General features: G+C 45.3%; 2 protein-coding genes across 2 annotated transcripts in view; one reads left to right on the plus strand and one right to left on the minus strand.

The window, feature by feature from the left end:
• The window catches only part of HEXD (hexosaminidase D), a 112,563-nt gene that overhangs the window by 54,485 nt on the left and 30,760 nt on the right, over positions 1-27,318 (minus strand). The gene's annotated exons all lie outside the window — the stretch shown is intronic.
• Positions 1-27,318, plus strand: part of OGFOD3 (2-oxoglutarate and iron dependent oxygenase domain containing 3) — a 74,105-nt gene that overhangs the window by 38,044 nt on the left and 8,743 nt on the right. The window contains exon 8 of the mRNA XM_069952120.1: positions 5,370-5,493. Within this exon, the coding sequence (XP_069808221.1) occupies positions 5,370-5,493 (124 nt within the window). The remainder of the gene's footprint in view (positions 1-5,369; positions 5,494-27,318) is intronic.

Genomic DNA, 27,318 nt, shown 5'->3' on the forward strand with positions numbered 1-27,318 from the left:
TGGCCCCGTATGGTCCGGTTGGGCTTTTGGTCCTGTCTGGTCTAGTCTTTGTCCCTGTCCAGTCTGGTCTTTGGTCCCATCTGGCTTAGTCATTGTCCCTGTCTGGTCTGGTCTTTGGCCCTATTCGTCATGCTCTGGTCTTTGGTCCTGTCCGGTCTGATGCAGTCTGGTCTTTGGCCACGTTTGGTCTGCTTTGGTCTTTGGCCCTGTCTAGTCTGCTCCGGTCTTTAGCCCCCTATCTGGACAAAGTACTACACCCCTCATCTACCTACATGGATGCACAGAGGAGGCTTGTCTTTTATGTGGGGAGACTGTTACCTTGTGACGCAATACAGTTGCTGCCGCAAACACAATATCTGAGGTTGCCTGCTTGGATAAAAACATGTTCTGTTTATTTAAAAAATCATCCACAATGTTAAAAAAAAAATGAGATGTAATTTCTTGGCCGTATGGCCCAGCCCTACTACCACATTAGTATCAGGCAGGATATGACACATGATAGACTTAGATACATTGGCACATCAAACAATATGGCACTTGCTATGCTTAGATACAGCCGCCCTGCAGACAGTACAGAGGATCGGATTATATAGGATTGTCAGTCAAGGGTTCGCTGCCAGATTCCTACCCAAGGCCAGACTGGCAGCAGGGGAGAAGGGGCAGACATTGTGGACGCATTGTACTGTATAATAACTTTTCCTGAGATCTTGTTATAAGGCGTCTCAGCTTCTCTAGATTCTGGAGAATGAGATGTTTAGCTTGGACCTTGTATACTCGTATATATGAAGCAAAGGTTTAGTATAACATCTCTTCTGCTGGGCAGGACAGTTCCAGCTCTGCTACATCCTTCTGGTATAATCAGCCATCTGTTTGATCAGGTCAGATTCCTGCAGAGTCTGGCATCGCCGGGTACCAAGAATCGCATGAAGTCACTGGATGTTCGCTCGCTCGGCCCTGCCAGGCATCTGTCTGAAATTACCATGGCGGAGTCTCAAGAGCCGCAGACACATGCTGGATCTGGGATGAACCACATGACTACTCCGTCCTTACTGGATCGCTGATGCTTCTCTCACGTGTCAGGGGAAATGATGACAAAAACAGCAGACAGAGGCGCTGCTGAGCCAATGGTTTGGTCACGACCTTACACAAAATCAGCACAAAATACTCTGTGCTGCTGTGTACGTGCAGTATAAAAGGGCAGTTGCTGTCTGCAAAGATACTGGTCGGGAATATTGGAAAATCACAACTCCTTTGTTCTCGGAGAAATAAGCCAAAACCAATGCAGGCTAGTAGTAGACAAAGAGCCTACATCCTCTCTGCTACTCTAGGCTATACAATATGGTGGGTAGGGGCCCTTTAAAGGGGTAGTTCACAAAAAAGTTTTACTTTAAAATCAACTGGTGCCAGAGATTTGTTATTTACTTCTATTAAAAAATCTGCTGTGTGTCCTACAGGAAGTGGTGGAACAGGAGAGGTTTTCTATGGGGATTTGCTACTGCTCTGGACAGTTCCTGACATGGACAGAGGTGGCAGCAGAGAGCACTGTGTCATACTGGAAAAAATACACCACTTCCTGCAGGACATACAGCAGCTGATAAATACTGGAAGACTTTAGATTTATAATAGAATAAATTCCAAATTTCTGGCACTTTCGTTGTGAACAACCCCTTTAAGTAGTTACCTTCTCCCCTCCATTCCTTGCATACTACTAAATGCTTTTTTTTTATCCTGTCCGTCGCTGTCCCTGTACATCTTACGCCTTTATGGATCACCGGTCTTATATAATGAGCCGATCTTCTTAGGCGTATAGGCAAAGAATATTGCATAGCTGTTCCCAAAAATAACCCCGCCAGGTACGTGGCCAATCTCACTAACCTCTCCAGCTGACACTATACACAGGTAGTAAGGCTTTATACGAGAGTACCGAGGTCTAACCCTATTGTCACCATGTCAGGCCAATGCTTGTTCCTTCCATTATGGCCAACAGAAAACTCATATTAAGCCACTTGAAGGGGAAAATCAGGCTTTTTAACATCTTTTAAATTGTTTTCTGCTCGATGACCCATAAGATTATCAGATCGATAGATTGTGACCCCCCCCCCCCTCCCTCGGCTCAGGGACAGAAGCGGGGAGGGACGAGAGTGGAGATTGAGGCCATCAATGTCAGCGCCACAATTTTCTGCCTTTTAAGATTGCATCACTGGGAGGGATGGAGCGGGGGTCAATTTACAGCTGATGGAATGGACAGCTTTACAATGTCAGATAATGACCCCCATTGTCCTTACTACTTGTAGGCTTTCCACCTCCTGTGTATAAGTGAGGGCGTAGTGGTTACCAGACCTAAGCAACCATAACTAAAATATATGTCACAGCTGTCCTTAAAGGGGTTAGCTAGGTTAGAAAATCCATCCTGCCCTGTATAACATAGACAACTCATTGCTTGTAGTACACGCTGTGTGATGCTACATCTTCCCTTTATTTCCTATGATGGAGCTGCAGGTCTATTAAATATGTGAAGGGGTATTCTGTTTATTAAAGGTTATCCCCTGGAGAGGGGATGTTTAGCACATTGGTGGGGTCCAGCTGCTGGTCGACCCGGAGAATGGATGACACAAGTCTTACAAACATTTCCAGCCATTGCTTTATTCATTCCCTATGTGGCTTACAAACATTGCCTCAGTACCACAGTTTTTCCAGACCCAGCCTTGGTTTTGCAAGAAACTAGAGGGTGGTGGTGCTGCCCCTTCAGAGATCTTAATGTAATTACAGTACTTACAATATGCCATCGCCCCCTTTCCTTGAGATTAATAATTTGTTCCATACTTATTATCCTTTCAGTCTCCTTCCCCCAGTTCTGAGCCTGCTGCTTTCTGCTGAAGACACAGAAAAGTTTGCATCAGTTGTTCTCCCCGTCTCCACTCTGATCTCCCTCCCACCTTCCGAGACGGCTCATTTAACCAGTGTCCCTGGGCTGTTTCTGCACTCTGTAATGCCAGGAAGGTTAATTTGAGGTCAAGTTGCTTGTGACCTCACTGTGAATTATACTCCCGGCATTACAGAGTGCAGAAACAGGTGGCCAGGGACACTGTTTACATGTGTTGAGCCATCTCGGAAGGGAGGGGATAGGGTGAAGATGGAGTGAACAGCTCACAACTTCTTTGTCTTCAGAAGAAGGAGGCTCAGAACTGGTGGAAGGAGACTGCAAAGAGTATATGAAACAAATTATTTGTCTGGGGGGGGGAGGATTCAACATTTATTTTACCTGAGCATAATACCTCTTTAATAAAAAGCAAGGATCGTTAAAAGTGGAAAACCCCTTTAAAGCACATCTCTCTTTTTTTTTTTTGCACTAATCACAGGCAGAGGAAGGAGAGTTACAGACTATTAGGTAGTAAAGAAATGCTACTTTCCCCCATTACTCATATTACACTCTGTGAGTATTAACAAACCACCTCTGTCACCATAGACTCCATTTAGTGTTATACAGTAAGAGGGAGAGGAGGGGGATGCAGCTGCAATATTCATCAGTGTGTCTGTGAGAGGGGAGAAGGAACAACAAGTAGAGGTTGTCAGATTCCGAGCACGTTTTACAGTGATTGCTCCCTGTTTAGCATCACGGAGAGAGAACTAGAATAAAGGGAAGTAAACCAAGCCAAACTCTGTGTGTTACTCACAACATATCTGGCTCCCCTACAGCACATATGAGGAAGCAAACACTCCAGCACACTTTTACTTATAATTATAGATTCCATTTACACAGCTCTTAGAAGATACGCTCAGCGGATTACAATTCCTGCAGGGTGAATTTAGTTCATTTATCTGAATTCTGACAGAAAAGGAAGAAAACAAGGCAATTACAGCCATTGTGTTTTTTCTTAAGCAAAAATCTTCGATGATTTAGGAAAAATTGCAGAGAAACCCATGATGCTATAATGAGAATCATGTCCAACCACTCTCGTAGACTAAGACACGGCATCTAATTGGGGAAAAAGGGGTAATAGAGGCAATAAAGTCATTCAATGGGAGCTATTTGTGTAAACACATTAGATATTGAGTATGTTTGGCCTGGTCAGCTTTACATATTTACAGACATACACCACTCTAACAGCTTGTCGTAATTACCCTCCCAAATGTAGTTCACTTTGTAGTGGTGGATGCGTTGTGCCTCCATATAGTAGTTAGGCCCACTTCTGTGCCCACTTACAATACTAAGCCCCTCTGTGCCCCCTATAGTAGTTAGGCCCCTCTGTGTTCCTTATAGTAGTTGGCCTCCCTTTCTGCGCCCCCCTATAGGTATTAATCCCACCTTTGTGCAGCCCCATATAGCATTAGGCCTATTCTGTGCAGCTCATATATAGTATTAGGCTCCCCTATGTGCAGCCCTTATACAGTATTAGGCCCCCACGGCACAGGACCTATTACACGGCTCCTAGTAAAATGCTGCTCTCAAGGATGCCTTGGGACCTCCAATGACCTATAGGCTACAGAAGGCAGCCGAAAGGGCCACGTGTGACTGCCGACTTCATGTCTGACCCCTGACTTATATGATGCTATATTTCCTGCCAAAGTTGCTTTACTAAGTTTTTGTACACAGAGCTTTTCTGTACCAAAATTGAAATGTACCACTGTGTCTGTTTATAAATATTTTTATATGACCTGATGTCCTGGTTGCCTCGGTCTTCGCCGTTTTCTGTGTATGGAGGCGGGCCCAGTGCACTGACAACTCCTCCCCTTAATTCACAGGTGCACTGGGGGTGCTGGACCCACCTCCAGTGCACCAAGCATACATAGAAAATGGTGCAGATCATGGGAACTGGGTGGGGTTTTGAAAAATGAACCGCACCTTCAGAATCTGCATTAGGTTGTATAAAAATATAAAAGAAAAATAATACAGAAGCAGATTACATAGGGGATGTTCTATATTCCTTCGTCTTTCACTGCTCATGACTTTGTAGCTGCCCCTGAGCGCAGCTTCTTTCTTAGTGTAATTGTAGCAATTATAAGGTGTTATTATCCATTGATTGCTGCAGTTATCCACCGTGATAAGGAGCTGCCAAGTGCTCACCTATGGGGACGGAGCCTACAGCCTCACTTAAAGGGACCTGATTTGCTTTCCAGGGGTTAGTTCTAAAAATTCTGACCCCTGGACCATAAAGCAAGACCTTTCCATGGATCTTATTAGGGCAGGAATCAAGTAATAATCAGCCACAAGTAGAATATTTAGTTACATGTGCCCCTTTAAAATTAACCTATAGACGGGTTACTTATTCCGTGTCCTGTTCATAAACCATAACAAGAGCGCCCCCTTGAGAGGACGCCTGAAGGTCGTGAGGATTTGTATAATCGAACTTGTGTCTCTTCCTCCCCAGGTGACCTACGGATCCTTTGACTACACCTCCTTACTGTATCTGTCTGACTACTCCAGAGACTTTGGCGGGGGAAGGTTCATATTCATCGATAAGAAGATGAACAGCACAGTGGAGCCCAGACTCGGTAAGAACATCAAAAGAATCCTCAACTCCTTGATGAACTCCTCATGAGGATTCATTACTTATCCCCTTTAAGAATTAGCAGCACCATCTGGTTCCCTCAGTCTCTTATAACCGTAAAGTACTCTTCTGCTTGCCTTGAAATCTTAAAAGTTTTCTGAAGTCTCTATATATGTTCTTGAGTTTAATGGTTTGGAAGTACTTGACCCGAGAGGAATCGGCGTGCTTGAGTTTCAGATTCTTGAAGGAAATCTGTAGTTAAAAAATAGAGATTGGATTGCACAAGCTCTGCGCTCCAATTTTCAGTGTTACAGTACAGTTTCTTCAAAGTAGTAGTTTGTTTGTATATTGATGCTAAAGGCTATGTTTATACAACATATGTCTTTGTGACAAGAATGTCCGTTGTTGGCAATTAAAACAACGGCCGTTCTTGTCATAAAAAATGCACTGCCTTGAAAACAATGCCAACAGCAGCTGTTGTTTAGACTGCGTATTGAACAACGCATGTCGCTCACTACAGCCACGGAAATAATTTTCCATGTCATTGTCAGCTGTAAGGCATTGAAATCAATACAGTTTTCAGTGCAACAACGTCCGTCGTTTGCCACTCACTGCAACAGCTGTTGCAGTATTACCTAAAGGGGAACTTCCATCTTGGCATTTCCTGTGGATATGCTATAAATGTTTGTTACCAGCTTACTAATCTAGTTCCATAGGGGAAGCAAAGACCAGAGGGGACTTCCCTCTGTAATATCCATATATCCTGAAAGGAGTTTGGAGGTTGAAATACCCCTTTAGGGTGCCTTCACACCTACCGTATCGCAGCAGAAAATCCACTGCGGATTTGACAGTGCGTATTTAATGCTGTGTTCATTCATTTAGTTAAATCTGCTGCGGATCCGCAGCGGATTTTCTGCTGCAATATGGTAGGTGTGAAGGCACCCTAAGGCTACAAACCCACTTGGCGGGTCTGCAGCGAGTCCCCTTGCTGCGTATTTGCAGCGAGACTCGCTGCAGATCCCGACCCTATACTTTTAATGGCAGAAAAACACGCAGCAGGGATGTACATACCTGCTGCGAGTTTGTCTACAGCCCACCCCATTAACCCCCCGGCCGCCGGAGCTGATACTTCACCTGATCCCGGCTCCGGCGGTTCCCGATGTCTTCAGCAAGCCGGAGCGGGGACCAGGTGAAGTATATGCTCCAGCCAGCCGCCCGCAGCCCCGGCCGCCCGATCGCCCCCCCGCAGCACCGATCGCACGCCAACTCGCGCCAACCCCCCCCCCCCCCCTGGCAGCACCGATCACCCCCCCCCCGAATCCCCCCCCCCCCGCAACACCGATCGCTTGCACGGTCCCCCCACAGCCCCGGCCGCTCGATCGCCCCCCGGCAGCACCGATCGCCCCCCTGCAGCCCCGGCCACTCGCCCCCCGGCAGCACCGATCGCCCCCCTGCAGCCCCCATCGATCGGGCGGCCGGGGCTGCAGGGGGGGGCGTGTGAGCGATCGGTGCTGCGGGGGGGGCGTGCAATCGGTGCTGCGGGGGGGGGGGGGGTGATGGGGCGGCCGGGGGTGCAGGGGGGCGTGCGATCGGTGCTGCCGGGGGGCGATCGAGCGGCCGGGGCTGCGGGGGCGCGATTGGGGGGGGGGGGGGCGTGCAAGCGATCCGTGCTGCGGGGGGCGTGCGATCCGTGCTGCGGGGGGGGCATGCGACCGGTGCTGCGGGGGGCGTGCGATCAGTTGAAGTATCAGCTCCGCCGGCCGAAGGCTTAATGGGGTGGGCTGCAGACAAACTCGCAGCAGGGATGTACATCCCTGCTGCGTGTTTGTCTGCCATTAAAAGTATAGGGCCGGGATCTGCAGCAAGGGGACTCGCTGCAGACCCGCCAAGTGGGTTTGTAGCCTTAAAATAGGGGGGTGGGGGGGGAGAATGAGAGGAATTTGTACTCCACTATCTCATATATGCTTTTAGGATATGTTCACACACTGCATGAACAATGGCCGTTGTTGGGCACTCAAAAACAACAACCATTGTTGCAAGTGTCGAACAACAGCTGTTGTTGGAGTGAAAATTGCATTGATTTTAATGCACAACGTCCGGAAATAGATGACATGCCATTGTTGTTCAAAACATTGTGTGAACAAGGCCGTTGTTTGCTATTAAAACATTCTTGTAAAAAAAGTATGTTGTGTGAGCCTTAGAGCAGGGGAGGGAAACCTTGGCTCTCCAGATGTTGTAAAACTACTTAAGCTTGTCCAGGCATGATGGGAGTTGTAGTTTTGCAACAGCTGGAGAGCTAAGGTTCCCTACCCCCCTGACGTAGAGGGTATTGGGGTATATTCACATGGACTGACAGTGATGTGCTAAAAAGCAGCAACATCGCTCGAAAAAAAATTACATTCTTTTCATAAAGGCTCCGCACAGTGCTCTACCGTAGAAATGTCTGATACAGTCCCTCACGGCTTCCTCCATTTCTTCTTGTTTATTACCATTTACCGTAATCTAATCATCTATTAAGCGCCTTTATAAAAATGCAATTTAGTCGAAAAGTTCACATTTAATTACTTTGCTTTTTACTTATTAGTCCAATTTTATTTCATTATAGCGGCAGCCATAGAGAGCGGCCATGTAAATAATTCCTCGGTTCACTTCCCCCTGTGGTCGTCCGCCTTCTAATCCCCCTCCCCCCCCTTGTAGAATCGAGGACCTAAGCGATAATAACGCCTGTTGTGACCTTTTACTTTAACCCCTTGCGTACCGCTCCAGGACTGAACGCCTCCCGCCCCGATGCATTGCCGGATTGCGCCTTCCGCAGCTGAAGGAATCGAGTTTATTAGATCCACGTCCTTCTGTTCTGATCGGTATAACCTTCTGTTTATAGGAAACACTTGCGGGGAGGGGATGGTAATTCAATAGGGCTTCAGACAGGTGTGAATTTCCTTATTATGTTGTGTTGAGTCATGACATCCGCCAGTATTGGCATGTGATGGCGGTAATGGAACAGGTGCACGGATATAATTTGGCGTCTGATACTTTAGAAATTCTGATATGCCGGCAGAGAACTGTAAAATAGACAGAACAGAGCTTTTTCTGCTGTCAGACCCTCCTGTCTTGATGATGATGAGGCTTATCTCTTTTTTATAACAAAGGGGTCGGCCGTGAGCGGTGGGTTTGGCTAACAATAGTTTAAAGTGTAAGGGGGCCTTATTACTCAGAAAAATCGTTATATCGTCTGAATTTAAGCAACAATCTCTCAGTGTGTATGTAGGCAACGATGAAATGACTAACAAAAACTTGTTAGCCCATGAAATCATTGTTAATCGTTCGCTAATCTTTCGATGTACATATCCATCATTCGTTATTACGATCATTGATATACTAGATATACAAACCAACGTAATTATGATTGTAGCTAACTACTATCGTTCCGTGTTATAGTGAAAGAGATCATATAGTTAGAAAAAGCTCTGGGAGAAAACCAAAAATCGCTTCATCCAATAGGACCCTTAAAGAGACTCTGTCAGTAGGATTATGGTGTCCTATGTCAGGGTAGCATAAACTAATGACAGAGAAGCTGAACAGAATGATATATCACTTACATTGTTCTGTGCAGCTGATCCAGAGATCTCCTCCTGTATAACATGGACAATAAGTAGTCCTCTGCATTATGTGCCCAGTAGTCCTGGATATTCATGAACAGCAGAAAACTCCGCCCACCAGCTTCTCATTGGCAGTTATCTATCCATGCTGTGTATAGGCAGTCACCTGTCAATCAGCAGCTGGAGGGTGGGGGAGGGGTGTGGCAACAATCCTATTCTCCTGCATATCAAGAGAACGGCTGAACAGAATGATGTAAATAATACACTGATCTGTTCAGCATTTAATTCACTAGTTTATGCTGCCCTCCTTTAAGGCGGCATAAACCTAGTGACAGATTCCTTTCTGTTCTCACCTGCAGCTCCCTTTTTAGTGGTAACGTGGGCTAGGGGAGGTGACAACAGTAAGAAAACTCCATGTATCTCCCTATGTCTATGTATCCTTTCTTATTGGTAAGGTGGGGTAGGGCAGGCGACAACATGAAGAAAAGCTTATGTCCCATGGTTTCTCGGTGGGGTCACTGGATGCCATACAGTGGGAGAGATGGCAGTATTTTGCTATGTTCTCTCTTTCTGCTCTCACTTGCAGCTCCCCCTCCCCAGACACAGAACCAGGAAGTGAATCTTTTAATCCGGCTTCCAGAGACTTCAAATGGATTCCGCTCCACGAATTAGCATTCACTGCTTTGATCCTGGTATCATTTAGAAGCTAAAACCTTGGACTATAAACATAATCCCTTATACGCTAGTTGTGACAGTCATTTCAAGTTATGATCATTGCATCACATTTGCAGCTTCCTCCATTGCCCCCCCCCCCCCCCATGGACCCCCCACTCACCTGATGAAGGGGAAATAACTGTCCTTTTGGCTTCCATCAGGCTGGTATATGTTCATATACCTTGTTTCCAGCTGCATACATTTTTTTGTGCATATGTGGGCGACATATGTTATGGGCTATACAGTGAGATATGTTAGAAGCATCTGTTTAGTTTAAATCAACTCTTATAATTTTTTTGGCCTATTTGGAGGAGAAAAAGTAGTTAAAAAGTAATAATAAAAAAATATAAATTAATATAGTAGAAATATAGTAATTTTGTTTCAGATCTCTTAGGGTATCGGTACTCATTGAGGAGATCCTGAGCATATGGTGCTTCATGGGAAAAATATGCAAATGAGCTCTTCTCCAGAAATAAGAGAAAAGTCCCTCTAGTGCCACCTATAGGCAGCTACCCTGTAAGTAAGTGTTTATGTAAGAAATGTATTTTATATTATATGATCCTGATCCATGGAAATTTAATACAGAAACAACGGAAATTGCCATATAAAACGCAGATTACTCTGGCGCACAAACAATAATTACACCGACTGATATCAGGTTTACAGCTCCTTGTCCTGTATGAAAGATCCCCGCCGCTTAATAATTGAGGACGGCATCAAATGAGCTTTGTAATATGAAGAACACAAATATTATATAACTAACTTATGCGTGTAATATGATACGTGTTATTTACTCTGCAGGTTTATTGTGGTGTGTAAACAACTCATCTGGGTGTCATAAACGTGATTTACTTCCCTCAGGCCGGGTCCACATATACCATAGCTACCGTACAGAGCCGACAGCAGCGAGTGAGGCAAACTGCAATAATCAAGTCCATAAATACATTACATTACTGATCCTGAGTTATATGCTGTATTATACTCCAGAGCTGCACTCACTATTCTGCTGGTGGGATCACTGTGTACATACATTACATTACTGATCCTGAGTTACATCCTGTATTATACTCCAGTGCTGCACTCACTATTCTGCTGGTGGGATCACTGTGTACATACATTACATTACTGATCCTGAGTTACATCCTGTATTATACTCCAGAGCTGCACTCACTATTCTGCTGGTGGGGTCACTGTGTACATACATTACATTACTGATCCTGAGTTACATCCTGTATTATACTCCAGAGCTGCACTCACTATTCTGCTGGTGGGGTCACTGTGTACATACATTACATTACATTACTGATCCTGAGTTACATCCTGTATTATACTCCAGAGCTGCTCTCTCTCACTGTTTTGCTGCTGGGTCACTATGTAGCGTGGAGCACATTTTCTGGGTCCTCCAAAGTGAGAGACACTCTTTGATGATGATTCTTCTCCATATAGTAACTAAAGCTTCTATGGACTTTTATTACCTCCATTCCTGATGTGTCTGCACAGCAAGAAGCATCTGGCAATTCGGTACTTTGACTTCTCGGTAATAAAGGAGCGCACTTGGCCGGCTTCACAGGAATCACACCTCTCATCTAGAATGCAGCCATGGTATGATAGGGATTAAGCCTCACTTTATGTATCCCATAGCTCATCGTTGTGCCAGGACCTCCAGCTCTCAGCTTCTTTACCCTCTGTACATACTCAAAGCTCCCTATTTCACTGGTGTCTGTGACAGGGATGGAACAGCCCATAGTTATAATGCTGATAGCACAGCGTAACAACAAAGGACTTTGCACCAACAATTTAAAGCAGAGCTGTCAATCAAAAAGAAATAGTCCGGTCCACGCTTAACTCTTCGACCTATTGCCACAGTTGTATAGCATCTAGCCCAACCCCTGCAGTCACCTGTATAGACATAAAAATGTAGAAGTAATGTTAAACAAACTCTTTTGGGGGTGAGATTGCGACAAAAATTTCTTTGCCTACCTAAAGGAGAAGGGGGAATGGGGTTGCCAGATATGAGGCTGTATTTTCTGGCAGCGCAACTAAATTATTTAGGGAATAGGGGGGGAGTGGAATTGTATAGATATTTAGAGGGAACGCTAGGGAAGGTTTATGATGGTATAATTGAGATGTTAGAAGGAGGAGTTTTAGAGGGGCCAGAATGGAGTAAATACCCTGCGGTACATATGCTAGTGAAGGTATGGAAGAACCTTAAAAAGCTATTGGGGATTAAGAATGCGATAGATAATACACCCATATGGAATAACAACAGATTGAGGGAAATATGTAAACTAGGAACGCTTAAAAACCTTAAAAAAGCAGGGATTAGCAGAGTGAAAAACTCTTTCCGAGATGGGAAATTGAAAACACGGCAGCATTTAAGGGATGAGTTTGGTTTAGAGGGGAAAGAATGGTACGAATATGAACAGCTGAAGCATGCCGTCAGGGATACGGAGAATAAAGAGTCATTTATAGTGGAAACTACCCCGGAAATAATATCATTCCTAAATAGGGGCATGGGTATGAAGAAAGGGGTATCACGATTATATGGGAAATTAATGGATGAAACCCGGGGGAGGATGTAAATGGGATGTAGGGGGAAATGGGAGAAGGATTTAGGCAAAATGTCTGAGGGGCAATGGGAGAGTATACTAAAAAATGTAAAGAAGGTGTCGGTAAATCAAAATCACTAGATAATACAGCTTCATATTCTGCACCGATTATATTATACCCCTTTCTTTTTGGAAAAGATAGGCAAAAGAACCACAGCAGATTGTGCAAGATGTGGGGAAAGGGTTGAAGATTGGTTGCACATCTTTTGGACATGTACGGCCTTGGGGGGAAATAATAAAGGCAATAGAGGAAGAACTGAAATATAGAATAATACCGTACCCAACGTTGATAATATTGGGGGAGGATTCACAATTGGTGGGCATAGATAGCAAGAAGAAGGAATCAGGGCCGCCATCAGGAATTTCGGGGCCCCATACAACCAAAGTGTCTGGGCCCCCCACATTAATAAAAAAAAAAAAAAATTGTGTGTTTGCCCCACGCCTTGCTGGGAGGTATAATTTGGTTCAGATCAATTCTAGAGAACTGGCTCATATTCCCCATTTTCCCCAGTGGCTTAAAATGTAACCTCTGTTATACAGTTATAAAATTGTAGAAACTAAATGTGAACAAGGTGCAATTCAAATAGACACTTACTTGTATAGCTGCCTCTTGTGCTCTGTATGCAGTGCATTATATTCACCCCTGCAACGTACAATTTATAGCGTGCCTACAAGCCCAGCGGGGCTCATTATGATGGAGACTAAAACTTATACAAGAGTGGGGTAGGGGTTCCCCTGTATTCAGAATGCTGTTGAGTACTAGGCAATGCCCCGTTTGGGGTTATTGAATTTCGAGGGTCTGGGGGGCTGTTTGATTTGTATATGTTCACCAATATCCCCCCCCCCCCGGTATGCTCACTAACATAGAATATGTTGATAAGGCTAATATAATGAGGCTGTTCCATGTTAGTGAGCATATACAAATCACCCCCCCCCCCAGGCAGACTAGTTTAGCTCACCCAAGCCAGTGATAGCGAATACATGGCGGTGAGAACGCTTTCTAGGAGATCCTGTTTGTGCAGCAGAGGTGTCTTTATCCTGCTCTGCATAGACCCTCGAAATTCAATCCCAGACGGGGCATTGCCTAGCACTCAACAGCATTCTGAATACAGGGGAACCCCTACCCCACTCTTGTATAAGTTTTAGTCTCCATCATAATGAGCCCCGCTGGGCTTGTAGACATGCTATAAATTGTACGTTGCAGGGGTGAGTATAATGCACTGCATACAGAGCACAAGAGGCAGCTATACAAGTAAGTGTCTATTTAAATTGCACCTTGTTCACATTTAGGTTCTACAATTTTATAACTGTATAACAGAGGTTACATTTTAAGCCACTGGGGAAAATGGGGTATATGAGCCAGTTCTCTAGAATTGATCTCACACACAGACACCAGCACACATGTATACACACATACAGACACCAGCACACATGTATACAGACATACAGACACCAGCACACCAGGGCACGATGAAGTTTGAACTTCTGCAACCTGGAGAAATCACCTGATATCACCTGCAGTCCTATGTAACACCACATAACACAGTGGTATCTCTGAGTACAGATAATGTAGTAGATTTCACCTGCAGTCCTATGTAACAGCACAGATAACACAGTGATACCTCTGAGTATAGATCATGTAGTAGATGTCACCTGCAGTCCTATGTAACAGCACAGATAACACAGTGATATCCCTCTGAGTACAGATAATGTAGATGTCACCTGCAGTCCTATGTAACACCACAGATAACACAGTGATATCTCTGAGTACAGATAATGTAGTAGTCACCTGCAGTCCTATGTAACACCACAGATAACACAGTGATATCTCGAGTACAGATAATGTAGTAGCTGTCACCTGCAGTCCTATGTAACACTACAGATAACACAGTGATATCTCTGAGTACAGATAATGTAGTAGTCACCTGCAGTCCTATGTAACACAACAGATAACACAGTGATATCTCTAAATACAGATAATGTAGTGGCTGTCACTTCGGGGCGCCCCTACTAAATGATGTTCTACAAAATAAGAAAAGTGTCATACAGGGACTCACAGGTGACGTCTTCTTTGATCTGAGGCGTCACTTTCCCTTTTCCTCTCCATCCGGCCCAGACCTCCATGATGATTCCTTCCAGATACGTTTCATCCCCTTAGAACCTGCGAGACAAACAATTTAGGCTCCGCACATTTCTAGCAACTTCCTTTCCTTTCTCCCCCCTGTAGGCTCCCATAGTAACTGCGCTGTGTGGGATGCCCCCTGTATGTAGGATCCCCTGCTGTGCCCCCTGTATGTAGGATTCCCAGCTGTGCCCCCATGAGCTAATAATGCCCCTAGAGGTGGCCCCCATGAACTAATAATGCCCCTAGAGGTGGCCCCCATGCACTAATAATGCCCCCAGAGATGCCCCCATGAGTTAATAATGCCCCCAGAGGTGCCCCCATATACTAATAATGCCCCCAGAGGTTCCCCCATGAGCTAATAATGCCCCCAGAGGTGCCCCCATATACTAATAATGCCCCCAGAGGTGCCCCCATATACTAATAATGCCCCCAGAGGTGCCCCCATATACTAATAATGCCCCCAGAGGTGCCCCCATATACTAATAATGCCCCCAGAGGTGCCCCCATGAACTAATAATGCCCCCAGAGGTGCCCCCATGAACTAATAATGCCCCCAGAGGTGCCCCCCATATACTAATAATGCCCCCAGAGGTTCCCCCATGAGCTAATAATGCCCCCAGAGGTGCGCCCATACACTAATAATGCCCCCAGAGGTGCGCCCATACACTAATAATGCCCCCAGAGGTGCCCCCATATACTAATAATGCCCCCAGAGGTGCCCCCATATACTAATAATGCCCCCAGAGGTGCCCCCATACACTAATAATGCCCCCAGAGGTGCCCCCATACACCAATAATGCCCCCAGAGGTGCCCCCATATACTAATAATGTCCCCAGAGGTGCCCCCATACACCAATAATGCCCCCAGAGGTGCCCCCATATACCAATAATGCCCCCAGAGGTGCCCCCATATACTAATAATGTCCCCAGAGGTGCCCCCATACACCAATAATGCCCCCAGAGGTGCCCCCATATACTAATAATGCCCCCAGAGGTGCCCCCATACACTAATAATGCCCCCAGAGGTGCCCCCATATACTAATAATGCCCCCAGAGGTGCCCCCATATACTAATAATGTCCCCAGAGGTGCCCCCATACACCAATAATGCCCCCAGAGGTGCCCCCGTAGACCAATAATGCCCCCAGAGGTGCCCCCATACACTAATAATGCCCCCAGAGGTGCCCCCATACACTAATAATGCCCCCAGAGGTGCCCCCATACACTAATAATGTCCCCAGTGGTGCCCCCATACACTAATAATGCCCCCAGAGGTGCCCCTAAAAAAAACAAACATCCTACTCACCTAATCCGCGCTGTGCAGGCAGCAGCTCTTCCTCCTCCTCTTCGGGCTCCATCTTGCGAGCCGCAGGGACGGGACTTCCGGCAGACGTGATGACGTCACATCATCACGCCTGCCGGAGGGGCACATGACCACGGCCCGGCCTCCCATAGGCTGCTGGTATGAAGTGCCGGCAGCCTATGGGAGAGAATACAGGAGGAGGACGCTGACAGGTCCTTCTCCTGTATTCTGATCGCTTTAATGTTCCGCCCGCTGTGCGGGCGGAACATTAAAGCGATCAGTGCATCCCGAGAAGCTGCGTGGCCGCAGCTTTTCGGGATGCTCAAAAACAGTTGGCAAGGGGGGCCGTGCGGGCCCCCCTAGCGTAGCGGTCGGGGGGCGGCGGCCGGCGGGCCCGCCGGGCCCCCTACCGTGTCTCTTAGGGTCCGGGCCCCATACGGCAGTACCACTTGTACTGCCCTATCGGCGGCCCTGGAAGGAATTACTGGGCAGGAGATTGTTTGTGGCAAGACTTATGATCGTATGGAGTTGGAATTCTAATGAATTATTAAGTGTAGGGACCTGGAATAACCTGGTAAAACAGTATGTCAAGTATGAAAAGATATGGGAAAGAGGAAGAGATTAGTGGAAGAAGATAGTATTAGTGAATAATAGATATGGAAAACTTTTTTTTTTGGTTTAAATATCGGAGGTCCACCTGGGGAGGGGAAGGGGGGGGGACTTTTTTGTAAAAAGGGGAAAAAATTTGATAAATTGTTTTTGTATATAAAACTTTTTTGTATCTTTCTTGATGTGATAATAAAGACTTTTTGAAACAAAAAATAAAATAAAAAATGTCTGGCTCTGTAGAGATCACTGATACCAGCGTGGTGCTGTAATCGGAGCCATAATAGTAGCCAGTTCCTGAGATTTCTTCCCTCCTTGATCTTTCCCCATCAGTTGTGATCAGTATTATTGAGAAGTGATAGTGTATGTATATGTGTATATATATATATATATATATATATATATATATATATATATATATATATATAGTATATAAAGTCGCCAACGCTAAGAACAAACTTCATCTGGTATTAACATCAGCAAAAAGACTGTGCCCGCCGGGTTATCATGGCTGAGCAGCTGTATGCAAGCCTTAAAACACCAAGCAATATGCTAAGCCTCAGATGGAGTGGTGTAAAGCTGCCGCCACTTGACTCTGTTCACACATTTCTATCTGGCGTCTGATGGAGTCTGTGTCGGTGTTGGTGAATGCCAGTTGAATGTTACCCACCTCACTGCATTGTGCCAGCTCTAATGTACAGTAAAAGAGGAATACTATGGGACGCCTCTCAGGGGTTCTCCGGGAAAAATCTTTTTCTTTCAAATCAACTGCTTTCAGAAAGTTATATAGATCTGTAATTTACTTCTATCTAAAAATTTTAAGTGTTCTCATACTTATCAGCTGCTGTATGTCCTGCAGGAAGTGGTTTATTTTCAGTCTGACACAGTGCTCTCTGCTTCCACCTCTGTCCATGTCAGGAACTGTCCAAAGCAGAAGAGGTTTTGCTCCTGCTCTGGACAGTTCCTGATATGGACAGAGGTGGCAGCAGAGAGCACTGTGTCAGACTGGAAAGAATACACCACTTCCTGCAGGATATACAGCAGCTGATAAGTACGGGAAGACTGGAGATTTTTAAATAGTAAATCACAAATCTATATAACTTTTTTAAACCAGTTGGTTTGAAAGAAAGAGATTTTCGCCAGAGTACCCCTTTAAAGCTTCATCACCAAGACGCTGTAGACAATTGTCGCTTCCAACTTTTTGGGTACAGTTTGGGTTCAGCCCTTCATTCTCCTCTATGACTGCCCCCGCAGTACACACAGCAAGGTCCATAAAGTCATGGAGGGAAAGTTTGGTGTGGAGGAACCTGCGCCTGGACCTCATTCCCATCCAACAACATTGGGATGAATTAGACTTTGCATAACTGAGTATTGTACTATGTCACATACCTCCTTTTACTATATCATTCTAAAGAAATGTAACATGTACTAGTCTGGATCTCCCCTTTAAGGCTGGTGTCTCATGGGACATTAAAAAGGCTTTGAGAAACCTGCAATAGGAAAAACTAAATCACATACACGGAATTGCATCTTCTTACTGGAGACCTGGGACACAGACAGTATATGATTTAAAAGGGTTAAATCCTATAATTCTCAAGATTTCAGACTTTTTCACACGTTTTCTGGTCATTTGATGGACACAGGTGAGGCGTCTGGTAGCTTTACTGTCACCTATCCGTCATGTGACCTGGAAAGCATAAGATTCCAACCGTTTTCTCACTGCAAATAGAAGGCCCCTTTAAATGTCTTTGAAGATATATGTTAGGTCGGCAAATGAATTCCTTCTCACTTACTCGCTGCCTTCAGGCCTAATTCATTTTACACTCATTTGATTCGATAGCCAATTGCTCCCGGTCGATGTGTCTCGTCTCGTTCATGATCTGTGAGAATAAAGCCGCTCGATCCATCAGCTTGGTTATTCTTCACTGGCAGTAAGCGGCATTTCTCCCCGTCCGTTCCTGGGCACTTGGCGGTGTTGCGGTATGACGTCTGTTCCCAGGACACAGCAGCCTTGGCAGGTACATAGAGTCCTGCTCTGTCTCCTCCACCTCTTTTTGTCTCTTGCAGACCTGATTGTCATTTCAGAAGCGTTACAGGCCCGCCAGGCTGAAGGGGCTCCCATTACACCCGGCTGCAGACAGTCGTAATTCACGGCTCATTTCCCTGCGCGGCCATTATCCTGGGTGTAAAAACAGAAGTTGTCGTCTGCCGTCGCTTTGGTAAATTAAAGCGTAGCATCAGGTGTCTGACCCTAACGCAGTGTGTCGGCTGCCATCTTGCTGAAAAAAAGGCTCAATACATTCTGTTATGAACAAATTACTTTGTATCCTCTATTCCCTCTTAGTGCATATAGAGTTAATACAGAGACCTACACTGTCTATTACCTGCCCAGGCTGGCAGGTAACACACTCATCCGGGTATCATATGGATGCCCATTCAGTTCCTGAGGAGCCGTGTAATTCTTCACTACCAGCGCAAGAGGAGGATCTGACGCTGCACGACTCCCAACAATGTTAACCAAGGAGAAAATAGTAAGAAGAAAATTGCACCTTTCCATGATTGAACACTATTTCTAATCCCTTAATGCGTTCTAAAAGTCCTCAAGTGTGCATGGTGTATAATTTGTGTGATTATGTTGTTATGGATTGAAGGGGTTAAAAAGGTAATAGTCGTGAAGTATAAGGTGCGGCTCCAGATGGATGCTTTCGCGCTTCCCTTTGGGTGAAAGATGTACTTACCGCATGCGTCCGGTGTCCTGCCGGAGCTGTAGCGCACCATAGCCATCTGGCATCTCACGCATTCACAGGCAGGCGTAGAGCTAGGTAGTGATTTGTCATCCCTTTTATAATGGTAGTGATTAAAATTAACAGGCATAGATCCAGTGTGTATGGGGTCTCTAAGGGCAGTCGGACATGTTGGATAAGTCTGAAGCCATTGGACAGCTATCAGTAGTCTTCTACTAGTTGTCCCACCACGATTATGGAAGTGAAACTGGTTCATATTGCACCAACCTCATGAATGGGTCTAATGGAGCTAAAGAAAAACTTGATCTTTACTCCCAGGAGATGAATATTGAGGCTGTGGTTTCAGGAGAGATGGCTATCCAAACGAGCGTTTGGCTTCAGATCAATCTGCAGTCTTCTACTACTGTCCCTCAATGATAAGTGAGTGGAACTTAGGAACTTGGCTCTATTAGACCAATTATTGTGGTTAGTACAACAGGAATGTTGTACCAACCACAATAATTGGTCTAATAGAGCCAATGAAAGCCTTGATCATTACTCCTAGGAGTTGAATATTGAGGCCATGTCTCCACATTTGTGGTTGAAGCCAAGCCCTAATTTCTTCCTCAGTAGCCATGCTATGTTCCCGATAATTGCTAAGTTTTTTATCAAATTTGTTCATGGCTAAGTGGGACATTCCTATGTCTTGAGCAGTCCAATTGGATACCTTCAGCATTAGCCTCTCTTTTATAAAAACAAAGTAGATTGTCAGCAGAAAAAGACCACTTGGTCCATCTAGTCCGCCCTTTTAGTATTTCCCTTCTTATTATCTTAGGATAGATATATGTTTATCCCAGGCAGGTTTACATTTAGTTATTGTGTATTTACCTACCACATCTGCTAGAAGTTTGTTCCAAGCATATGAGGTCTCCAGAACTGGACACAGTATTCCAGATGTGATGTCACCAGAGTTCTATACAGCGGGATCACAATCTCTTCCTACTGGTTATACCTCTAGCTATACAGCCCAGCATGCGATTTGCTTTCCTTACCACCTGGTTGCACTGGTGACTCATATTAAGGCTATGTTCACACTACGTAAAAAAGCGGTGCGGTACTTTGTGCGGTGTGGACATAGCCTTATCTTCTATGGGATCCCGGCCGGAGCGTATACACATCGTATGCGCTCTGGCCAGGATCCCGTACCGGGCCGTAAATAACTGACATGTCGGTTTTCTGCGGTCGCAATTCAATGAATTGTGGGCGTAGGAAACCCTGTCAGTTTACACAATGAAGCGAGTGGCTCCGGCCGCTTGCTTCATAGTGTGCTGTGGGAGGTTCTAATGCGGGCGCGCACTGATGCGCCCGCATCAGAACCCTGTGGCCAAAAGATCATCCGGGATGATCCGTGCAGAGACCGGTCGTTCCGTGACCCAGCCGGGTCAAAGAATGGCCGGTCTCTTCACGTAGTGTGAACATAGCCTAAGGCTGTCAGAAATCACTACCCCTAAATCCTTCTCTTCTGAAGTCTTTGCCAACAGAACTGCCAATATCATACTCCGATAGAGGATTCCTTCTTCCCCAAGTTTATTATTTTAAATTTGGAAACATTGAACTTCTGTTTCCATTGTTTGGACCACTTACATAGTAAAGCTAAATCAGTTTCCATATTGCTGAGACCTCCTGATGTTTTACTGTAACATCTCCCATTAGAAGGGATTGGTTATACAGAGCCATCAGGAGGGCAGCAATCACTGATCGGCCACATTACTCTCCATGTTCATGGTTGTTCAATATTGCAGAATACAGAACTTGTAAGAGTTACTTGTGGCTAGTCACGATCTGTATGGGTCTTCTCAGGTCTGCTGTCTACGCAGCTGCATTGTGGATTATAATCCCATTGGAAGACGAGAGCCCCAATTGGCATCTATTACCGTGAGTGGAAGATAATGTGTTTTCTCCCTAATCCAATAACTTTAAATTGATTATAACTCTACTCCCTGGTTACGGTAGCGTGCAATAAATGAGATAGGTGTACGCCGCTTCTCTCTAATCTTGTTTGACAACCCCAGTGTTGTTTAAATTAAAAATCTCAGCAGTTTTTCCTCTGGAGACGACCGGATGATTGACTTTTCTAGTTTGTAGACTGAGCTATGGAAGGTCAAGAAGGGTCTTGTGCCATCTTCATAAAAGTCCAGCAGATACACTGTATCAGGAGGATTCATTTTGTACTGGATGAGTTGCCTGGTACGTGAAGTCCTCAATCTTGGCTCTGATTTTGCTCGGAGGCTTCAGGCATAATGGATTTTTTTTTTTTTTGCTCAAACCTATTCTTCGAGATTCAGCTTTGATGGTTTTTCACATGCTGGGTAATAACAACTGGTGGATTTAGTTACTAGACGTTGGTGGATGAATATTTTATTAATTTCTGTAACCCTTGGATTTTTTGACCTTGGTTGCTCTGCCACGTGTTCGCTTTGTAGCAATTATTTGCTATGTGTTGTTCGTTTGGTGGTGGGTTGGACAAGAAAGGCTTACTATTATGTTGCTACGGGAAGCAACCTAACGCACTGTGATGTACTATATGGCATGATAATGCTGGGGGGCTGAGCCCGTACTAATAGTTTAGGGTGTCAGCTGTGACAAACAGTTGACATTTTCAGCAAGGGCAAAGATGAGCAGATTTTAAACCACTTACGTGCTGTAGTCTGTGCTGACAACAGCATAGGTGGTTAGAGAGAGGAAAGGGGTTGTTCTCTCAAGCCATTGGCTCCCCCACAACATATTCTTGGAAGTTATGACACGTTGCCAAAGGCATAACAATGACCATAAAGGTCTGTGGCCGGCTTGACCCGTAATTGGTCATACTGGCCATACACATTAGATTTCTGACCATACAAAGTATATTATTGTTGATCAACACCAATGATTTCAGTAGGACCCACCATCTAATGTGAATAGGGGCCTCCCAACTCTGGAGAGAAGGATCAGACAAGTTGGATTTCAACATGCTTAATGCTAGGTTTACATATCTAGGTTCCATGCGTTTCCGTTTTTTTTTTTGGGAAGAAACTGACCACAACTGATGTCACAACTAATACCAAAAAGGTTTTCTATCCTTTTTTCATGAAAACCATCAGTTGGCATCAGTTACAATCAGTTTATTACATCAGTTTCTTCCTTTACATACAGGGGCTATCTATTTTAAGGAGCAGCAGCACAGGAGTAGATGGACCCCTGTGAAGTGTACCCCTAAAGTAGATGGTCTGCTTTAGGGGTACACCTCACAGGGGGCCATCTACTATAGGGTCAGCTGCTATAGAAGGCAGCATCAGAGCAGGTGAACTACTAAAGGGGGGAAGGGGGGCAACTCACATCGGAACCCTTTCCATGGGGGCATCAATCGGGTCAGCTGCTACAGAAGGCAGCATCCGAGCCATCAGAGCAGAGCAACTACTATGGGGGGGGCAACTCACATTGGAGTCCTCTACGGGGGGGGGGCAGCAGAACATGGGGACATCTGCTATAGAGGGCTGTCCCTCTGATGCAAGAGTGGGGTCACAAGGGTTAATGGGGGGGGGCAGGCGACATCTTTCCTTGGAGTGTTGGAGGCAAAAGCCGGACGAGGCATAAATGCATGTGTTGGTACCGGCAATGCCTCCGGCGCTCCATAAACCTCAATGGATGCGGCCGCCGAATCACCGGAACGGTGGTGCGTCAGGACGCTGCCGGATAAGTTCTGCCGCACAAGACGACTTGCCCGCCGTATGCTTTGAACGGTCCCATTAAAAACAATGGGATCAGTTCGAAGGTGCGTTTCCCTCTGGTGCTTTTCTCCTGCACCGGAGGGAAACGCCACCGCACCGCCGTATGAATGAAAACTCGGCCTATTTCTTTTTTTCTTCTCGGAGGGAAGATACTGCTTGAGTTATCTGGTCACAACATTCCCCCAACAAGTGTGCATATATATGGCCAAGCAATGGGTTTAATCCATTGGCTACCTTAACCCAATAAAAATATTGACATCAGAAGAGTTTTAAATTTTTGCCATCACGCTTGTTAAAGCGTACACTTAAGCGTATCACTTTGTACAAGTTCAACCAACATCTTGGCATTTAAGTATGCAAGGTCTCATGCACAAAGACCAAAAGTGGAGATTATACTTCATGTTGGCATCAATTCCAGTGACGGGCACTTGTCTGTCTCCCATGATAAATCCTCTATAACTAATGAACTCATTTCATAGTAAACAGAAAAGTAATAACTACTGTTCTAGCACGTCTCTACGAGGCGTTCACACACTCAACAAGTCAGGCAGCCGAAGCTATCCCTGCCCTGTAATTAATTACGCTTCATTCATCCACACAATGCCCACATACAGGCGATTACGCAGCGTGCCTCCCTCCTCCCCGTACAATTATATATTGATTTTCCAATCAGTCAATTAGAAGCCGAGCCTTGGAGACACGAGCCCGGCTAGCTGCGCTTTTAATGCCAGATAAAGACGCCTGGTACAAAGAAATGGAGGGCTAATACCAAGGAGTACCCTTCAGGGAGAGATGTGTGACTTCTGTTGCCCTGCTTTATTAAAAAGGGTTTTATCTCACTTCATGATGAGGAGGATTATGTTTTCCTGATCCACAGCAGAAATAGATTATTAACAGCAGAAGGTCACTTAACTATGGGCATCATTCATTTCACAGCCGCCGATGCCGCAGGACTTGATTATTTTTCGTAAATGTGCTTGCATTCATCTCGCAGCTCCTCAGGGCGGTTCAGCCTATTCTCTTATACGACTGGTAATTTTGTTGACGAATTCAAAGCCAACAAAAAGTTTAGAAAAAAAATACATTTTCTTATCCTTTATTAAAGTCCAATGAAAATTTTTATTAAAGTATTGTATTGCCCCCCAAAAGTTATACAAATCACCAATATACACTCGTTACAGGAAATGTTTATAAAGTGCTTTTTTCCCAGCACTTACTTCTACATCAAGGCTTCACTTCCTGGATAACATGGTGATGTCACGACCCAACTCCCAGAGCTGTATGGGCTGTGGATGCTGGAGAGGAGGATGGCAGGGGGATGCTCAGTGTCTCTCCAGTGCCCTGTGTCCCTCAGTATCCTCCTGCCATCATCCTCTCCAGCATCCACAGCCTGCACAGCTCTGGGAGTCGAGTCGTGACATCACCATTTTACCCAGGAAGTGAAGCCGTGATGCAGTAGTAAGTGCAGGCAAAAAAGCACTTTATAAGCATTTCCCGTAATAAGTGTATATTGGTGATTTGTATAACTTTGAGGGGCAATACAATACTTTAATAAAAATTTTCACCAGACCTTCTCCTTTAAGTATCTTCATCATTTGGCGTGAATAGAAAGTTGTTGCAAAGAGTGTCTCTCGCTGTGGAGGATCTCACCTGTCCTGCCTTACTCCCACAACCTACTGATGTCAAGCATGTCACTGTGTGATGCCTCATTCTGCCTCTGTTGGTGCTCCCGGGAAATTGATCAGTTAATGCAAAAGTTTTATTAGAGATTAACAGGGGGATATTTGTAAGAAGATCACTGTCAAGAGCCCAACAATTATGGATCCTCTAAAGTACAAGTCAAGTTTGCCCAAGCCTGCCCCACTACCCCGACACATCCAGGCCTCATCCACTATCAATACTTTCATAAGCGCCCTAAAAATACATCTCTTAAAAAAAGAAGTCGAGCCCAAATTTTTATTAGAGTATTGTATTGTCCCCCCCAAATATCACTTATATACACTTATTTCAGGAAATGCAAATAAAGTGCCTTTACTTACTACTGCACTTCACTTCTTTCATCAAATGGTGACGTCACCACCCGCTGGAACTCCCAGAGCTGCGTGGTGGCTGCTGGAGAGGATCATGGCAGGACTGGGAAACTGTGTTCCCAGCATCTGCTGCCCCTGGCACAGTTGTGGTGCCTTTATCCCCATCCCCAATACTATTTCTTGTCTCACGGCGGGGCAGTGTTACCTTGTAGCCCGGGGGATGCTCGGTGTCCCTCAGTGCCTTGGCTACTGCCTCTGTCTCCCTGCTACTGCCTCTATCTCTCTTCTACTGCCTCTATCTCCTAGCTACTGCCTCTATCTCCCCTCTTCTGCCTCTATCTCCCTTCTACTGCATCTATCTCCCTTCTACTGCCTCTATCTCTCTGCTACTGCCTCTATCTCCCTGCTACTGCCTCTATCTCTGCTACTGCCTCTATCTCCCTGCTACTGCCTCTATCTCTGCTACTGCCTCTACCTCCCTGCTACTGCCTCTATCTCTCTGATGCAGGGGGCCCTGCCGCTGCTCTCCCCCAGCTCAGGAACACCTCCCCCGGCGTGCCTGCTCCCCACCCCGCCCGGTGGGACCTGCAACGATGCCCCCCCCAGGCTGCGGCAAATTCAAACAAGCCAGTGCCCATACTTTTTAATAGTTATTACCGGACTGTCTATAAATGTTATAAACGTTCAGCAAAGCCAATTGTCCATGTGTTCTTTATAGGGAGGTGCGGGGTAAGCCGCAGCCAGTTAGCACTGGGACTGACTTATACCCCGGAGAACACAAATGTCAAGCATTGAAAATCCAGGATGCCCAACCCTTATCTTCACCGACATCATCTGTTGGTGGAGAGTTGGAGGGCCCTCATACACCTTAAACTGTTGGCAGAACACGTTGGGTTGCATGGGCTGCAGTGGTGGGAGTGCATGGGCAGCATGTGCTGCTTTGTATCGTGACCTAATTGTCATAAATACTGGCAGAAAGAACAAAGGTGCTCCCATTCGGAAGACTATCTTCCGCTGGGCTGAGGAGTGATTTGTGACTCCTGTCGGAAGATCAGTGATACGCCCAGAATTACCTACAGATTTCGTAGAAGACATCATATCCAGATGAAATATTCCTCCCAACAGAAGATAAAGAACACGTCAATATCAATGAAATCTTCTGTTCTTTTGAATGTAATTCTGGCTTTACCAAAACAGAAAGCTTAATTAAGATAGACCATCAATACTTGACTGATGGGTAGGTGGGGGAGGCATCCGACACCTGGGGCTCCTGCCATTCGGCACAGTGATGAGCTGGAGATGAATTTTTGGATTAGCTGTTTGTATGCAATAAAGAAGACATGGACTTGCATTGTACCTATCAGCAGGAATCCCATAGTTTAGACCCCCACAGATCAAACATGACATAAGCCATTAGTGTTATAGTCCCAGGAAACCTCTTTAATGTATGTCTTTCGAGCGAATCCAAAAGAAGAACTTAATCGAAACAAAGAAAGATTAGAGAGATTTTAATCAAAAGTAGGGGCAGAGTAGTAAGTAAATATTTTTATTCCATTTCAAGTGGTCAGTATGGATGTTTATATGCTCTTTGTGGCATTGAGGACTGGTGGCTCCTTTATTCTTGAACCAAATCAGTCATGGGTGGCTGTCTTGGCTGATGGTAGGTCTTCCCATCGATTGTGATGTTGAAATTACCTGCTTCCATGGGTTGTTTTTCTAAACGCATGTCCCATCGGAGGGTACTTGAATCCAAAAAGTATATTATCTGTTTATAAACTAATCCATTAAAGTGTAACCACTACATTTTCTAGAAGACAGTGGCGGCTGGTTCTGCGTTTGACATTTGAAGTTGCTCAACCCAATGACCATTAGACTGCAATTTTACTCCTGTCTTTATACCATAGCTTAACCCAGTAAGTGAAGGTTGTCGGATGTGAAATGCTATTTTTCTTTTTGCATTCTGTTATAATTTCCTTTGACTGATAACAAGACTATCAGCATCGGGATCTATAATGAAATGTCATTCTGAAGGCAGCCCTGTCTCTTACTCATTAGGTTCTCTATCTGTTTCTATCACATTACTGTGTCAGTTCATGCTAATGCTGTTTCTGAGTGCCCAATGCTAGTGTATTCCTTTATCAGCTGCTGACCCCCGATCCCATAGACATCGATTAGACAATTTGGCTATCGCTCCAATACGGTTATCTTTCAATGCTCTCATGCTGCTGTCTTTTATATGGACAGGGCAAAGAGGTGAACTAGTATGATCCTGACTTATTCTGATTGGAGACATTGCAGAACAGACAAAATTTTTAACCAACAAAAGTCTTATTTGTAAATTTATAGCTAGTTGG

Source organism: Dendropsophus ebraccatus, chromosome 14 (assembly GCF_027789765.1).
Source record: "Dendropsophus ebraccatus isolate aDenEbr1 chromosome 14, aDenEbr1.pat, whole genome shotgun sequence".
Classification (NCBI taxonomy): Eukaryota; Metazoa; Chordata; class Amphibia; order Anura; family Hylidae; genus Dendropsophus; species Dendropsophus ebraccatus.